This window comes from Ahaetulla prasina, chromosome 13 (assembly GCF_028640845.1).
Source record: "Ahaetulla prasina isolate Xishuangbanna chromosome 13, ASM2864084v1, whole genome shotgun sequence".
Classification (NCBI taxonomy): Eukaryota; Metazoa; Chordata; class Lepidosauria; order Squamata; family Colubridae; genus Ahaetulla; species Ahaetulla prasina.
This window is the reverse complement of record NC_080551.1, coordinates 1,546,964-1,564,160: the sequence shown is the minus strand read 5'-3', so window position 1 is coordinate 1,564,160 and position 17,197 is coordinate 1,546,964. Positions and strand designations below refer to the sequence as shown.

General features: G+C 52.1%; 1 protein-coding gene across 2 annotated transcripts in view; it reads right to left on the bottom strand.

Annotated features, from left to right (window-relative positions):
- Positions 1-365: 365 nt before the first annotated feature.
- The window catches only part of RASGRF1 (Ras protein specific guanine nucleotide releasing factor 1), a 66,428-nt gene continuing 49,596 nt past the window's right edge, over positions 366-17,197 (bottom strand). The window contains exons 16-29 of one of the 2 annotated variants that reach the window (XM_058156244.1): positions 16,098-16,106; positions 12,254-12,627; positions 11,409-11,534; positions 10,983-11,156; positions 10,641-10,747; positions 10,436-10,548; positions 9,997-10,057; positions 6,661-6,764; positions 6,249-6,333; positions 3,553-3,750; positions 2,296-2,375; positions 1,216-1,333; positions 964-1,032; positions 366-458 (exon numbers count right to left, since the gene is read on the bottom strand). In XM_058156244.1, the coding sequence (XP_058012227.1) occupies positions 366-458; positions 964-1,032; positions 1,216-1,333; positions 2,296-2,375; positions 3,553-3,750; positions 6,249-6,333; positions 6,661-6,764; positions 9,997-10,057; positions 10,436-10,548; positions 10,641-10,747; positions 10,983-11,156; positions 11,409-11,534; positions 12,254-12,627; positions 16,098-16,106 (1,711 nt within the window). The remainder of the gene's footprint in view (positions 459-963; positions 1,033-1,215; positions 1,334-2,295; positions 2,376-3,552; positions 3,751-6,248; positions 6,334-6,660; positions 6,765-9,996; positions 10,058-10,435; positions 10,549-10,640; positions 10,748-10,982; positions 11,157-11,408; positions 11,535-12,253; positions 12,628-16,097; positions 16,107-17,197) is intronic. The other variant, XM_058156245.1, reaches the window with a different exon arrangement.

The window sequence follows — 17,197 nt, the reverse complement described above, 5'->3', positions numbered from 1 at the left end:
ACAATCCTGGCAAAATGGATACCGTCAAAGCTGCTCTGGAAAAGCTGAAGAACGTCCAGAGTAGCTCAGTTGGGGGCTGAGTTTTCCACACTACAGGAGGGCCAGAGTACAGAAGCCAAGAAAACTGGGGCTTCAGGGCAAGTGGGGCAAGTCGGTGTCCTGAGTCCCTCCAGTCCAGTTGCTCCCAAGAGTCACCAAAGGAGAAAATAGGCTTGATCAAAACCAAGCCTGGCTGTTGACAGTGCAAGGATTGAGTGGGGGAGGGGGAGAGGGGGAGGAAAGGCCATGGGAGGAAGTCAAGAAACACAGAAGAGAGGCAAGACACATCCCTGTGTCCCGGGCTGGTGGGTGCAGCTGCTTTGTTCTTAGGTGGGGAGCTTTGGCTCTATCTTCAGAGAGGCATCATAGAGACCCTCTTCATCCATCACAAACGACTGATCTAGGAGGTACTGAGTGACCTGGAAGAGAGAGAAGAGCCGGGGCAGAAGAGGCTGGGCACTCCAGGGAGCATCTGCCCCAGTGCCAGAGCACAAGGCTGGGCCAAGAGGGCCTCTCCCAGAGCATCTCTCCAAGGTGCCAGTTGGCAGCAGCTCTTCAGCAGCTGAGCGGCAGGAAATGGGAGCCTGAGAAAGGGGTCCCTTGGGCATGTTGGGAGAAGAGAAGTAGCCCAACTGGGGAGGAAACATCGTTCACCCCCACTCTTTTCAGGAAAGTTGAGACTTCGCTGGCAGCTGGCTGGGCTGGGGGCTTGTCTTGTTGTAGCCATGTGCCTAAAGCAGGACTCTGCCCCTTCCCCCCCACCACCCTGGTAGTTTCTTTTCCAGGACATGCTACCCCAAGAGTTCAGGGAGGGGCTGTGCCCCAGTAACCCAAAGGCCAAGTGGTTCCCCCCAAATGGCGGTTCTTTCTCCCCCATCCAGACCCGCTCCTTGAGCAGAGAGCTGAGCTGCCACAGGTTCCTACCTTGGCCTGATGCTCGATCTTATAGGCCGTCTGCTGAAACTGCCGGATCTCTCGGATGATGTGGGAGATCTACGGGGAGAGAGGAAAGAGGCCCCTGTGCCCAAAGGTTACCAAAAAGGCGGGCGGTCCCAGGGAGAAGGGCCGGGCCGGGCCAGGACAGCATTGGCATCATTCCGGGGGTGTTATGGCAAAGTCAGGCAGGCAGCTGGCTGAGGTGGGAGGGCGATTCAGTGCCCCTGCCAGGGAGCTCACCATCCTCATTTTGGAGAAGTTCACCAGGCCATCCTCAGTGTAATTGGGAGTGCCCTCTTCAATGAATGCCAGATCCGTGAGGTACATGCCCAAGTAAGGGACGCAAGGCGGGTCACAACTGCGAGAGGCAAAAAAGAGAAACTCAGCTGGCAAGACAAAGGCAACAGAGCTGCTTCCCAAAGATCAATGGCCTCCATCTCCTGAAAAATGGTCTCTCTGGTCCCATTTACATACTATCACACCTTCACATTTTCTCTGAGTCAGGAGAATTGGCCCCAGGACAAGGGGTTTGCTCCACATTATCCAGGTATTTTTGGTCACATCTAAGCTGCAAATCAAGTCACAGGATTTGCTTGTCTGCAGAATTTTGCTTTAGTCCCTGAGTCTGAAATAATCCTTAGGCGTTCTGGAATCTCCAGACGGATGTCATTCACTGCTGCTGCTGCTGCCTTCCAGCATAGGGATGAGGTCCGTGCAGCCCCTCCAGCTACCCCCACATCCCTGGGCATCCCCCCAAACCTGCTCCAAGCATTGCTGCAAAAAGCCAAAGGCCTGCCGGGCTCCCCACCTTTCTAAGTGGGGAACTCTGACACTCTGTTGCTTAAAACCCTAACATAGTTTTTACAAGCTTTTGCCAAACAAAGTCTCTCTCCCCAAACTCCTGGAAACGAGGCAAAAGAACTTTGGCTCCCACCCAAAGCTATGAGAAAGTGCCCCCCCTTCCCTTCCTCTGTTGTTTGGGATGGAGCTGGACCACCCCAGGTGGCCTGCTCTGCCTCAGCTGCTGCCGCCGCCGGACTGGACCCTGCTCGGTCAGAGCACAACTCCCAACTCCCCCTCCCTGCCAAGGGAGCCGGGCAGGGGACCCGATGGCGCAGGTGGAGCTCCCCTACCTGACACTCCTCAGCCTCCTGCTGGCCACATGCTTTGGCACCATCTACGTGGGCAGGGCTGGGTACAGCCTGCCTTTCCTCTCCTCTCCTGGAGTCTGCCTGGCAGTTCTGCCACGCACCAGCTGCCCAGGCTGGGCAAGGGCCTCCCGCCTCTGACTCACATGTGTGAGCAACAGAGGCAACTTACTTTTTCAGAGCTTCTCTCAAGTTTTTAAATCGTCCTTCCGAAGACACCAGCCGTTGTAGCTTATCGATCACAGCTTTGGTCTAGGAAGAAAGGAAAGAGTTAGAGGAGCCAAAGGGGGAAGGGCGCCTGGGCCAAAGGAGCTTTCCAAGGAGGTCTCAGAACTGCTAGATGGACATGTTGAGGACTCATTGGGGGGCTACTACGCCTTTGAGCCCATGGGGGGGCCTGAACAGCCTGATGATCAAGCAACATCCGATGCTACCTAGCATTGATGTGCACTGATGAGGTTACCTAGTCAGGTAAGGAAACGTCTCCAAGCAACCAACCCAGCTAAGACAGCACCAAGGACCCACAATCAAATAATAAGTCCAGGAAGTGGAAGAAGTAAGGGTGGAAATGGAATGGCTACCAGATTCATTAGAGGTCAAAGAAACAGTTCCCTCCTTTTGGGTACGGGCTTTGTGGGCAGATGCTGCTGCCATGAGCAATGCAGGGCTTTTACAACTCTCAGGGATGGGGCCATTGAAGGCAGGCTGAGGAAGATGGATCTTGGCTGAATAGATCTTGGATAGCTGTATACATGACTGCTTCCTGCTTGCAACCTCTCTCTTTGGGACCAATTTTGAAGTCAGGAAGTTACCCCAGATGGTAAACAGCACCCTTAAAAACATATCCTGTGGGGTAAACAATGTCGGCTGGCGGCTCCCAGGGGTAGGGCCTTCTCTGTGGGAGCACCGACGCTCTGGAACGAACTCCCCCCTGGCTTACGTCAAGTTCCTGATCTTCGGACCTTCCGTCGTGAGCTAAAAACATACTTATTTACTCAAGCAGGACTGGCATAAATAGTTGATTTTAAATTGGGGTTTTAGAGATTTTAAACATTTGTAAATTTTTTAAATTATCGGCCATTTATTAATAGTTTCTTTTAATTTCTTTTAATTGTATATACTCTGTATTTTATTTCGGCTGTACACCGCCCTGAGTCCTTCGGGAGAAGGGCAGTATAAAAATCTAATAAAATAAATAAATAAAAATAAATAAATAAATAAATAAACGGTGCTTTTGTATCAAGAAAGACATGATAACCCGAAGCTGCAAAGGGGCTCCGAATAGGCTTCCTGAAGTGTGTAAAGGATCTCATTTCCAGAAAAAACAGGAGAACAAGTGTATATAGAAAGGCCTCTGTGGCACAAGCCCCTTCCCAACACCCCTCTCCCAATTGCGCAGCTTTGGCAGTGGGGCTCCTGAGGCACTCACCGGCTTTGACACCTTCATCCAAGTCTTCTTGAGGCGGAAGATGGCACTGCGGTTGAAGGCCGAGGTGATCTCCAGAACGGCGTTGTAGTTGTGCAGGCACCGGCAAATGTCAGCCACGGCCACCCACTTCTCGATCGTGCTCACCCGGGCAGCCATGTCCTCATTGCGGAGGATCTCGGAGGCAATCAGGTTGCTGATCTGCAGGGGTCATCAGGGAGGAGTAGGTGGACATTACAGCCCCTGGAAGGGTTTGTGCGCAGCCCCGAATGATAAGAAAAGCCCCTTGCCCCCAAAGAGAAAGGGGGAGACCGAGGCAGAGGGAAGCTCAAACACACGCTGGTGGGCAAGGCTGCCCCTCATCTTCCCTACCCACAGCAGAAGGAAAACCCCAGTTCCGGGCACAACCATGCAGCTGCCTGCCACCTGGCCTGCATGGAAATTGCTGAATAGAGCCCCTGGCTAGGAAGATCAAAGGAAATGGGGCTTCCCTAGAGAAGACCCTGTGTCTTAAGGTGGAGAAGAGCAATCCATCTCTGCTGCTGCACAGACAAGATCCTTCAGACGAGAGAAAGTGCTTTTGACGTGGTCCAGTACTGGGTGAATGGCATTTGGATTTAATCCAATTTATGTACACTTTTTACATGTGCTATATTTCTATGATCTATTCTAAAACTTGTTTTATTTGATTAGTGTTGAATGTTATATGTCCATAAGTTGTAAGTGCTTCTGACATGAATAAAGAAAGATCTGTGAAAATATCTTCTTCACACCTATCCTGGACCAACAGGAAAGACTTTCGGGGCTAGAATCCGAAGGAGGAGTGAAGGCACTTTTGCCCAGGCAGCATCTCCAGTTAGCGAAGGAAGGAAGTTCTACTGGGTGGGGAGGGGGGCTGCAGAGCCAGGGTAGAGGGGAGGGGCCAGCAATCCTCCTGGTCAAAGGCAGCTTCTGACTCACAGAGAGCAGCTGCCTTGGAGAGGAGCACATCTATGGGACAGGCTGGTTTGGGGGGGGGCATATGAAGAGTCTATGAGCAGCATTTCCTGAACTTGCGTTCCAGTAGGAGTTATGTAAACTGTGCTTGACTTGCCTTTGAAGGTGCTTTGCATTACAAAAGGGGATTAAAAGACTTCAAATATACAAACATATAATTAAAATTTCAATATCAGAATTTTTCTTTTTTTTTTAGAAATGGCAGCTAAATATTGTTATTCTTGATGATGTTGCAAATCCCAACCCAAGTCAATGAATGTCATGCCCAGGAACAGACTGCTTTCCTGGAGAAAGGAGTGTGGGGCACTGAGAAGATGCCAGTCCTGGTCCTCCAAGGGCTCCAACAGAGTAGTGCGCAAAGCTCCTCCTGGGTGTGCAGTGCATTTCAGGGTCCATGCCCCAGCCCTAGCCAGAATCCTAAAGAAGCCTTCTCCTCAACAACAGTCGTGATCTTACAGACTAACTAACCAAACAATGAAAATAGACAAAGTTTTTGCTAATTAGTTAGCTAAAGTGTTCTTGAAGCACACAGTAAGGGTGGACTTTAACTACCCTGACATCAACTGGGAAACAAACTTTGCACCAAGTGGGAGATCAAACAGGTTCCTGAAAAGCCTAGTAGACAATTTTGTCACCCAAAAGGTTGAGAAGGGAACTAGAGGGACAGCTATCCTGGACTTAATCCTTGCTAACAGAGATGGAATGATAGAAGGGGTTGAAGTTGCAGGAACTTTGAGGGAGACTGACCATGTCATATTGGAATTCAATATAACGCAGGCATAAGCAATAGAACAAAATCAAACGAGTATCTTAGACCGTAGGAGAGCTGATTTCAACAAACTTAAAGAGAGCTTGGGAAGGATTCCATGGGTGAAAATCGTAAACGGAAAAAAACTCAAGAACCTATTTGTCCAGGATGGTAGGGTCTCTTGCTTGAGCAGGGGATTGGATTACAAAACCTCCTAGCTCTTTTCAGTTATTCTGTCTTCTGAAACTTCTGAACTCTCTTCAGAGGCCTCTAGCAAAGAGAGTTTTGTGGTTCTCTAACCTGGGAATCAGGAAAGTTTGGTCACTTGGGAAGCCTGGGCCAGAGTGATCAACTAGCTTAGGCTGGTAATAGAGTAAATGCCTTAAAATGAAGCACAGACAAGGTGTTTCTTCAGTCAATGTCAACTGTCCAAACTGTCACCCAGCATTTTCACAGGCAGTTATTCAAAAGAGCTCCTGAACCACAACATTGCTAAATTTATCGGGGCCTTTTGAGGATCACCGCAAAAGGAAAGGTTGATTCCTGTGGCACTGTCCTCTCCAAAGGAAGCAAGAATTCTCTGGCCAGGAAAGGACCAGCCCTCCCAGGCCTCTTCTCCATCCTCAGAAGAGAGCACTGAGCTGCCCACCACAGTGGAGGAGGATCTTTGTAAACAGTGCTGAACAAGAGGGACTTTTAAAACTTCTGGGCAGATCTGCTGGGCAGTTCGACATGGGAATCCCAGTACCTTTCAACTCTCACACAAGCAGGCTCAGATATTTTCCCCTGGAAAAGGAGCACAATTCTCCCCATTAGGATAAGGTGGATCTGGACAAGCAAGAAGGAGAGTCCCTGTTACAGCATATTCTGCAAACGGGCAAAGTCTGTGTCCTGAATTCTGAGCTGCTCCCTGCAAAGCCCCACTGAGACTTGGACCCACAGCAGTGGCACTCACGTCATTGAAGTGCTTTGTGTTCATCAGGATATAGGGTGTTCGCTCATTCTTTTCCACCTTCATCCATCCTTGTCCAAAGAATTCTCTGAAAACAAGAGGTCTCAGGATGAGCTGGGCCCTCTCCAGAATTCCTTCCTGCTTGGCCCACTTTGTCCTGCACAGGAAGTTCTTGAGGAAATGGCGGTCTCCTTCTAAGGTCTTTGCAAGTGGATGCGGGGAGAGGCAGACTTACTCCCACAAACCCCATGGATGTGATGGGGGTGACAGGTGTCTATGACACATTCATCTTCATCTTTGTTTGGACCTGTATTTGCAAAATCACCCACAAGAATATGCCCCCCAGCTGAATGCCATTTTGCATCCTTCATCTTGGCTGCACTCCCAAATGTGTGTCAAAGGGCTCAGTACTCACTCATAGGGTATCGTCTTGAAGACCAGGTGATCCAATAAGGTGAGTTGCTCAGCTATTTCTAAAGCCGAGTGATTTTCAAAGGGTTCTGCCTTGGCCCCCATAGCCTAAAATGGGAAAAGAAGGGGCTGCTTGGATGGGGGTCCCCAAATGAAGGCGAAGCAAAAGAACCTTCTCAGAGGTTGCTGGGCCAGAGTGAGCTGGATCCTGACGGACTCAGCCTCTTCTTGTTTTTGTGGAGGGAAGGGGGTCATGCCCAGGCCAGGAACCCCACCAAGGGCTGGGACTGCAGTGTCCTAACACTGTAGTCCATAGGCTGCACCTCCCAGAACACCCCAGACCATATATGAAGAAAGCAGCACCAAATACTCAGTGGGGGGCAAGCATGGAGGGGGGAGCAGATTCAGAGGTGAAGTGCATGCTGTGGCCAGAACTTTCCACTCCAAAAGACTCTTCCCAGCAGCCTTGAACCTGACAGACTAGCAGGTGTTTATGGGGGCAGGAAGGAGCGGGAGGGAAATGCCCATCTGACCTGCCCCCGATCACCTCCCTGAGGGCTGAGACCCATGCCCAGTCAGGGAACCTTGGAGGGGGGTCAAGAAGGCCACACCAAGGACCTGGTGGAAAAGGAGAAGCGGAGGAGGGAATCCAGACCTTTCCCTTGCGTTTGAGTCCCAGAAGCTGCTGACTCAGAGCAAGGCCTTAGTCGGAACTCTCCTGCTCCATCAGGCCCAAGCAAGGCAGGAGAATGGCACTTCCAGTTCCTTGTCTTCTGAAGAAGGCCAGATCATCAACAGAACCACTGAGCTCCACAAAAGAGACACACCTTGCTCGAGATTCCTGTTTTCTATGATGGAACCCTGGCTGTCCTACATAGGACAAATCCAGGAAGTCAGAAAAGTTTAAAACCCTCCTGAGCCTGGATAGATTCTTGCTCCCATTAAGTCAACCCATCGACACAGAGATATTGCACACCACTCATTTTTTGGAGGGGAGAGGAGCTTAATCCAAAGAGGCAAATGCCGCTCAGCCCAGGAGGGATGCCAGGCTCTCCGGCACTCTTCCTCCAGTGCTTGGCAGATGGGATCCATAGGGTGGGCAAGAGGAGCACATGCATGCCAATAAATCTCTGCTTCTTATCCAGGCTTACAGGCAGGCCTGAAGAACCCAGTTCTTTTCTTAAGAACATCTCCAACATAGGCTGACATAGCCTCATTTGGGGGCCATGCAGAGAAGCCTTAAGGCACCCATTATGCTCCTTAATCTTCTCAACTCCACCCTTCCATAGGAATGGAAGTTGGGTGTTATAAACAAATGCCCCCCCTTGTGGCCCTGAGAAGCTCCCCCAAAGCCCCTCTGTCCCTCTGTCCCTCCCATGCTGGGGCCAATGGAGGTCACCAGTCTAGTCTAGTGGTTAAGGCGCCAGGCTAGAAAGCGGGAGACCATGAGTGCTGGTCCCGCCTTAGCCATGAAAGCCCAATCACCGGGAGACAGTGAGTTCTAGTCCACCTTAGGCATAAAAGCCAGTTGGATGACCCTAAGCCAATCATTCTCTCTCAGCCCAACCCACCAACAATCCCACCCGATTGTTGTGCGGTAAAGAGGAAGCAAGGTATAGTGCAGGGCTGTGGACCGGATGTATCATGCGCTGGCCATGTCCATGCCTGATTTAATGAATGTCATGTAATGCCATTGTGACGACATGAGTTTGACAGTACAGTGAATATGCCTTGAGTATAATGAAGGCAGGACATAAATAAATAAATAACTGTCTGCTGAAGTTAGAATTACAAACAAGAGCCAGGGTAGTGCTGCCCAGTTTAGACTGAATTGAGTTCAGATTCCCGCTCAGATGTGCTTCTGCTCAAATCTCTGACCTGCTTACAGGGTTGCTATCAGGAAGCAGCCTCAAGCTGAGGCTCAAGAGGTCGCAGATTGGTCTAACTATAACTCAAAGGGTACTAAGAAGGGAAGATCAGACCTCTTGGGGCCTTAGTGGGGCTCAGGCAGCAGTGAAATCCAGTTACCTTCGCTAACTGGGGCGAGTTAGTGGCCCCAAAGGAGGTGGTTCGCAACTTGGGCGTCCTCCTGGATGGACGGCTGTCTTTTGATGAACACCTGGCGGCCGTCGCAAGGAGGGCCTTTTACCAGGTTCGCCTGGTTCGCCAGTTGCGTCCCTTCCTTGACCGGGATGCCTTATGCACGGTCACTCACACTCTGGTTACGTCTAGGCTGGATTATTGCAATGCTCTCTACATGGGGCTGCCCTTGAGGTGCACCCGGAGGCTGCAGTTAGTCCAGAATGCGGCTGCGCGAGTAGTAACGGGAGCCGCTCGTGGCTCCCACGTGACATCGCTGCTCCGTAGCTTGCACTGGCTTCCTGTGGTCTTTCGGGTGCGCTTCAAGATTTTGGTAACTATCTTTAAAGCACTCCATGGCTTAGGACCCGGGTACTTACGAGACCGCCTGCTGTTACCCTTTGCCTCCCATCGACCCGTACGCTCTCACAGAGAGGGTCTCCTCAGGGTGCCGTCCGCCAAACAGTGTCGGCTGGCGGGCCCCAGGAGTAGGGCCTTCTCTGTGGGGGCAGTGACGCTCTGGAACGAACTTCCCCCCGGCCTGCGTCAAGTGCCTGATCTTCGGACCTTCCGTCGTGAGCTCAAAACATATTTATTCATTAAAGCGGGACTGGCATAATTAGTGATGTATTTTAATTGGGTTTTAATATTTTTAACTTTTTAACTTAAATTTTAATAATCAGCCTTTAAAATTTGCTCTTTTTAAATGTTGTTTTAAATTGTATATATCTTTGTTTTTATTCTGGCTGTACACCGCCCTGAGTCCTTTGGGAGAAGGGCGGTATAAAAATTTAATAAATAAATAAATAAATAAATAAATAAATACCGGTTCAGGAATGGGAGCGTGCGGGAATGTGCATGTGCATAATGTGCGCACTCCTTCTGCACATGTGCAGAGTGTCAAAAACAGGACATAATGATGTCCTGGTGAGTGGGAGGAGCCTCCCACTGTCGGCGCTTCCAATTCGCATGAGCTGGATCGATCCGGCCAAATTTTACTGCTGGGCTCAGGCTACGCCAAGGCCTCTGTTGCTGACATTCTGACTTCACCTTCCCTTTCGAGGCGACTAGAAGACCATCACCCCCACAACAATCCATAACTGTTCAACTTTATGCCAATCTTCACAATTGCATTGTTACACTGGTAATACTGGACTCGCTTTGTGGACTATCGAGCCCAGTGTTGGCTCCTAGTTTAGGAAACAAACCAAAGTAGCACAGGCTTCTTTGTGACCCACTTGGGGACCCCAGAAAACATTACCATTTGCAGAATCTCTTCCAGGGAGATCTGGTTGTCTCCAGGGTCATCCTGGGTCAGGGTCCTGGCAGGCAAGTAGAAATGGAGAATTGCAGCAGTGAGTTTCCAGTGACAAAAACTGGGAGGCTTCAGCTTATTCTGGGGAGGGCCTGGGTTTCTCTGGCTCTGAGCTTCTTCATCCGGAGCCTCAGGGACAGAGATCACCTCAAAGCAAAGGAAGACGAAGCCGTCCCAAAAACCCTCTCCCTTGCATCAGACAGTCAAGCCACATGACCAGCCGCTCGCCCTGAGCTGACGATCCAATGAAGTGCAGCATTTGGGGCAACCGGCACTTGGGGGCCAGGCCGGGTCCCACACAGTCCCCTCCCTGCCTTGCACTAGGACCCCCATCTGTGGTGAGAGTCAGATGAGAGCTCTGCCTTTTGGGACCCGCGTGACCTGCCTTATGATGTTGCCGGCGGCTTTTCTCTCTTGAGTCAAGAGTTCTGGGTCATGCATCACTTCCTCCAGAAAGCTGATCACTTTATACTTCAGCTCCTCCTTGCTTTCAAAGTCCTGTCAAAGGGATATTTGCCACAAGCCCCAGTGAGGTCCAGGCGGTCAGGCAAGCACAGCCTTCTTCAGCCCCAGGGGCTCCGATCACGTACCTGGGCATGCTTGGAGACCCAGTGCCTCAGGACATTGAGCACCCGGTTGGTCGCTGCCCTCCTGATCACAAACTCTTTGTCACTGTTCCTTTGGTCAGAAGGGAAGCCTGCAGGGCGAGAGAGAGTCAGTCTGGAAACCCACCCAGGACTTGGGCTCTATGGGGCCCAGGCAGGATCAGCAAGAGGCCTGGAGGAGACTTGGTGGCCTGTCCTGGAAGATGGCTCCAGCCATTGCCCGGCCTCCTCTCACAGGCAGCGGCCCTTCCAAGGTTCCCCGGAAGGATCGCGGGGCCAAGAAAGAGAGGAACCACCCAACCCAGAGGGGCCTTCCTCTTCTCCCACCTGGGCTGGCCAACGACATTCTGCGGTACTTCTCTTTGGTCGGGGTACCCTCGTTGGCTCCGGCGGTGGCAATGGCGAATGCAGAGGCGGCTGAGAGAGCGCTGCTGCGGCTGTTCTCCAACTCTCGGCAAGAAGTCATCACCACTCCATTGTTGTAGGAGAACAACGGGAACTCTGTACAGGGGGAGGCAATTCAGATCCTGCCTGGCACGTGCTCTCCAGTGGGCTTCCCCGGGAGGATCAGAAGCCCCACCCGTCTGGGAAAACAGCAGCCCCCAAAGGCTGACCCTGACCCTTTCCACCTCCATGGGGGCCAGGATCAGCCTCACCCACAGAGGCTCCCCGTTACAAAGCCCCAGAGTGGCTGCCTGCCAAGAGTGAAGACGGCTTCTCTGGCCCCCCTCCCCCTCCCCCACAGCAGCTTACCTGAAGAGTTCTTGCCTCTGACCAGTTTAGGGGTTGTTGGAGACTTGGTGGGCGATGCCTCTGCATCTGCATCCTCACTCTGGGCTGTTTCAAAGGCAGAATCTTCTCGGGGAGACTCTTCGGAGCCTGGCAGAAGAAGCAGCAACAGCTTTAGACATTTCTCCCAAATGTTCCTGATGGGCAAGTTGTAGGAGGAGCAAGAGGAGGAAGTAGGAGAGGTGGAGGAGGAGAAGGAGGAGAGGTGGAGGAGGAGGAGAAGAAGGAAGAAGAGGAGGAGGAAGAAGAGGAGGAGGAGGAGGAAAAGGAGGAGGAGGAAGAAAAGGAGGAGGAGGAAGAAGAGGAGGAGGAGGAGGAGGAGGAAAAGGAGGAGAAGGAGGAAGAAGGAACAGGAGGAAGAAGGAGGAGGAAGAGGAAGCTTTGAAGGCAAAGTGGCTGAAGGTTCCATACTTGTCAACCCCTCTCTGCTTGCAGCAGATTCACCCGGGTATTTGGGATAGAAGCCATTCGCTTGGGTCTGTCCGATCTCCTCATCCGAAATTAACCCAATGCAGAAAGCAGCACCAGGAATCCAAAGCCCTGCAATGCCCAGGCCTGCGCTGGAGAAGGTGGTCCTAAACCTCTTCCCAGGCTGGCCTGTCTCCTGAGATTTGCGGCGGGTGGCATGAATTCTCACTGCCACATCTACCCACCCACCTAGCACCTTTCCATGAATCCTGACATGTGAGAAAAGCTCCCACCCCTGGAGTTGCTCTCCGGCTCCTGGACGGTCAGAGGGCAGAAACTGAAACTGTCCCTTTTGGGCTCCTCCTGACCGCCTTTTGCTCCTCCCCCCAGAAGGTGCTTACCTGTCTTGCTCAGAAGCGCTTCCTCTGCCTTTTCGGTGCTCCCTTCTCCCTCGTCAGATATCTTATTGGAGTAGCTGCCGGAGACGTAAAGCTTGTTGATGTCCAGGGTGGTTTTGCTGAAGGGCGACATGGCGGAGGAATACATGCTTGCATAACCGTTGGAGGAGCAGCTCAGGGCCGCCAGCTCCAGGGCCTTCCCTCCTGTGATGATGGGAATGTTCAAGGACAGCTTCCTCCTCCGGCTTGGTGAGGATGACTTGGTGATGGACAGAGGGGGAGGGGAGGAAAACTTCCGGTTGGCGCGTGGAGACTTGGGGGGCTCTCCGTAGAGGAGTTTGGTGTTCTGGCTGCTGGCAAACAAGAGCTCCAGGGACCTGGCGGAAGACATCCAGGGGCAAAGCTTTCACCAGGGCGTCTCTTTCCTCCTCTACGTTGCATCCCTTAATGACACAACTGCCTGAATCCCTCAAACACTGCATGATTTCACAAGATCTCCCGAGAGAAGAGTGTGAGCACCCAAATCCCATTAGAAGAAAATGCAACTAGTATGAGCTAGTTCAAAAAGGTGAGGTCAAGGGCCCCCTTTCCCCAGGCCTCTTCTTTTACCGTGATATGCAGGTGAATCAACAGAATGGATGGAGAAGATCAACAGCTTTCATTAAGGAAGATCTAGAGCCGAGGGAGGCCACTGTTCCTCAGATTGCCGGTTGTGAATCCCTCTATGTGAGGTGGGGCCATAGGAATCAGTTGGGCTTTTTGATCGCGTACCTGGCTCCTTGCTGTGTGACCACAGCCCTGCCCGAGCTGTTGGAGGTACTTGCCTCTGTGGTGGTTGAGACCCCCAGACTTATAGTCATGAGGGATTTCAACTTGCCATCGGCTGGCTTGCTATCGACTGCAGCTCGGGAGTTCCAGGCTTCCATGACGGCCTTGGACCTGATTCGGGTAAATGATGGCCCCACGCACATGGGGGGAGGCACACTGGACTTGATTTATATCTCTGGACAGTGGTTAAATGATCTGGAACTAGATGATTTAGTAACAGAACCGATGTCATGGTCCGATCATTTTCTCCTTCGACTAGACTTCCGAACCGCCATCCACCATCGCAGGGAGACGGAACCTATACGGTGGTTCCGTCCCAGGCGCCTGATGGACCCTGAGAGGTTCCTGACGGAGCTTGGGCCATTCCCTGAGGATCTGGCCCACGGCACGACTGAGGAACTAGTCGCGGCCTGGGAGCGGGCCGCGGCTGGGGCCTTGGACCGTGTCGTGCCTTTGCGACCTCTGACCCGGCGCAGATCTCGTCTGGCCCCTTGGTTCTCCGAGGGGCTGAGGGAGATGAAACGCCGGAGAAGACGTCTAGAGAGCACCTGGAGGTCCAGTCGTTCCGAAGCTGATCGGACACTAGTTAGGTCCTATTCTAGGACCTACCTAGTGGCAATGAGGGAGGCGAGGCGCTCATACGCCTCCACCCTCATTGCGTCGGCAGATAACCGCCCGGCCGCCCTGTTTCGGGTGACCCGCTCCCTCCTTCATCAGGAGGTGCGGGATGACCCGTTGCAGGGACGTGCCGAGGAGTTTAGTGGTTATCTATACGATAAAATCGCTCAGCTCCGGGATGGTCTGGACCGAAATTGGGATGATCCAGGCGAGGGAGAGGAGACACGTCTTGTTGAGTCCATTTGGGATGAGTTTGACCCTGTGGCTCCCGAGGACGTGGACAGGTTGTTGGGGAGGCTTCACGCCACTACATGTTTACTGGACCCGTGTCCTTCCTGGTTGGTACTGGCCACTCAGGAGGTGACACGAGGCTGGCTCCAGGGGATTATCAACGCTTCTTTGTTGGAAGGGGTTTTCCCTGCCGCCTTGAAAGAGGCGGTGGTGAGACCCCTCCTCAAGAAGCCCTCCCTGGACCCAGCTATTTTGGGTAATTATCGTCCAGTCTCCAACCTTCGCTTTGTTGCGAAGGTTGTAGAGAGTGCTGTGGCGCGACAGCTACCCCAATACCTGGATGAAGCAGTCTATCTAGACCCGTTCCAGTCCGGCTTCCGACCCGGGTACAGCACGGAGACAGCTTTGGTCGCATTGGTGGATGATCTCTGGAGGGCCAGGGACAGGGGTTATTCCTCTGCCCTGGTCCTATTAGACCTCTCAGCGACTTTTGATACCATCGACCATGGTATCTTGCTGCGCCGGTTGGGGGGATTGGGAGTGGGAGGCACCGTGTATCGGTGGTTCTCCTCCTATCTCTCTGACCGGTCGCAGACGGTGTTGACAGGGGGGCAGAGGTCGACCGCGAGGGACCTCACTTGTGGGGTGCCGCAGGGGTCGATTCTCTCGCCCCTTCTGTTCAACATCTATATGAAGCCGTTGGGTGAGATCATCAGTGGCTTTGGGGTGAGATACCAGCTGTACGCTGATGACACCCAGCTGTACTTTTCCACCCCAGGCCACCCCAATGAAGCTGTTGAAGTGCTATCCCGATGCGTGGAAGCCGTACGGGTCTGGATGGGGAGAAACAGGCTCACGCTTAATCCCTCCAAGACAGAGTGGCTGTGGATGCCGGCACCCCGATTCAGTCAGCCGCAGCCGCGGCTGACTGTTGGAGGCGAGTTATTGGCCCCAAAGGATAGGGTGCGCAACTTAGGTGTCCTCCTGGATGAACGGCTGTCGTTTGAAGATCATTTGACGGCCGTCTCCAGGGGGGCCTTCCACCAGGTTCGCCTGGTTCGGCAGTTGCGCCCCTTCCTTGATCGGGATGCCTTGTGCACGGTCACTCATGCGCTCGTTACCTCTCGCTTGGATTATTGTAATGCTCTCTACATGGGGCTCCCCTTGAAGTGCACTCGGAGGCTTCAGTTAGTCCAGAATGCAGCTGCGCGGGTGATAGAGGGAGCTCCGCGTAGCTCCCATATAACACCGCTCCTGCGCAGACTACCTGTGGCCTTTCGAGTGCACTTTAAGGTTTTGGTTACTACCTTTAAAGCGCTCCATGGCTTAGGGCCTGGGTACTTACGGGACCGCCTGCTGTTTCCACATGTCTCCCACCGACCCGTACGCTCTCACAGAGAGGGACTTCTCAGGGTGCCGTCCGCCAAGCAATGTCGGCTGGCGGCCCCCAGGGGAAGGTCCTTCTCTGTGGGGGCTCCCACACTCTGGAACGAACTTCCCCCGGGTTTACGCCAAATACCTGACCTTCGGACATTCCGTCGCGAACTGAAGACACATCTTTTTGTTCGCGCGGGGCTGGCTTAAATTGAATTTTATTAAAATTTAAATTTTATTAACTAATTTTAAATGGGGTTTTTAGTTCATTGTATACTTTTCAGGCCAATTTTAAAATAAGTTTTTTAATTGCATTTTAAATTGTATATTGTACTATCTGTTTTATTTTTGCCTGTACACCGCCCTGAGTCCTTCGGGAGAAGGGCGGTATAAAAATCAAATAAATAAATAAATAAATAAATAAACAGCTGAGGGGTGGCGGTTCATCCCCCCATCTCCGGATGGTGAGACTCAATCAGGCCCAAACCCACCCACCCCCAGAGATCTGCAATAGGATGCAGCACTGACCCTTGGAGGATTCATCAGCCAAGTGCAGGTGGTCCATTTGTTCAGTGACCAGTCAAAGTTATAGAGGCACTGAATGGAGGGATTCACAACCCCAAAGTTATGGCTGCTACAAGTATCCTCTGTGGTCACTTGATCAAAATTCAGGCACTTGGCAGCCCACCCGCAATTTATGACCACAGGGGCCCATCAGCTCCTACCACCAGCCTCTCCCCCCATTTATGCCCTTTCAGCCCCCCCACACACCACGGTCCCTGCTGGCCCAGTTGACCTTTGCCATCTTGGTGCTCCTGCTGCTGACCAAGCAGGCTGGCGGCTGGAGGAAGCTGAGGCAGCCCCTGCCTTCCTGAAGCTCAGGCTGGGGAGGACCAAGGCCAGGAACGAGGGTCCAAGACTAGATAGTATTCAGTTAACAACACAAACCAGGAGATCCCAGGATTGCCACCACTAGACGGTGTCCTGCTTTATGACTGCATTGCTTGGTGATGGAAATTCCAGCCTGGTTGTAAATGGAGAACTACTTGTAGCTTTTATGATGCTGGCAGGTTCCATGTTTCCCCAGGCCAGAAGGAGCAAGCCACTACCAGCCACGCAATGAAAAGCTCCGCATGCTAATGGAGGCTGTAATGCTGGACACTGCTCAAAAAGTGGGATTGGTCCATGAAGAAGCCCCCAGGTCAACCTCTAACTCTCCTGCCAAACCAAGTTGGGGGCTTAGGAGACTGGGCTGCTGCTCTCAGGCTTGGGAGGAATTTTTCTGCCAAAGGTTGTCTCTAGATTTCTGAATATTGTCTTACTTATCCCTTCTGTCTTTCTATTAAGCATGCAAGGTGCTGTAAACTCAATCAAATCAGTGCAACAAAGAAGCATCTTAAAAGGCCCGGATGACCCCCGCTGAATTTCTGCCCACAGGAAGGAGGTTTGGGTAAAGTTTTTGGAGAACTCCTGGGCTTGGATGGAAAGAGGGCTTCCAAGGACCTTAGGTAGGAACCAAGGGACAGGCATGGTGACGCTCCGCTTTATATCTCTGCTCCATCTGAAGCGGGGGTGGGGGACTGATGAGACGCTTTTAGTTGCAGTTTCATCAAGCAGCCCCGATCCTTGGGGGTGGGGGGAAATCATCCATGGGCGCTTCCATTTCTCCCAGCAAACCTGCACTTATGTGAGCAGCTTTTCATGACTTTTGGGATCCTATTGGTCTATTTCACATGGGATTTGACCTGCCTTTCTTTGGGAAATTATTTTACCCAGCATTTTAGATGGTCATGCCCCGCTTGATATATTTCAAGAATCACAGTAGGCAGGAGGCTCCTTGGTAGCTCTCATCCCACTAAAGCAAGACGCCCCAGATAGCCTATCAAATGTCCCTCA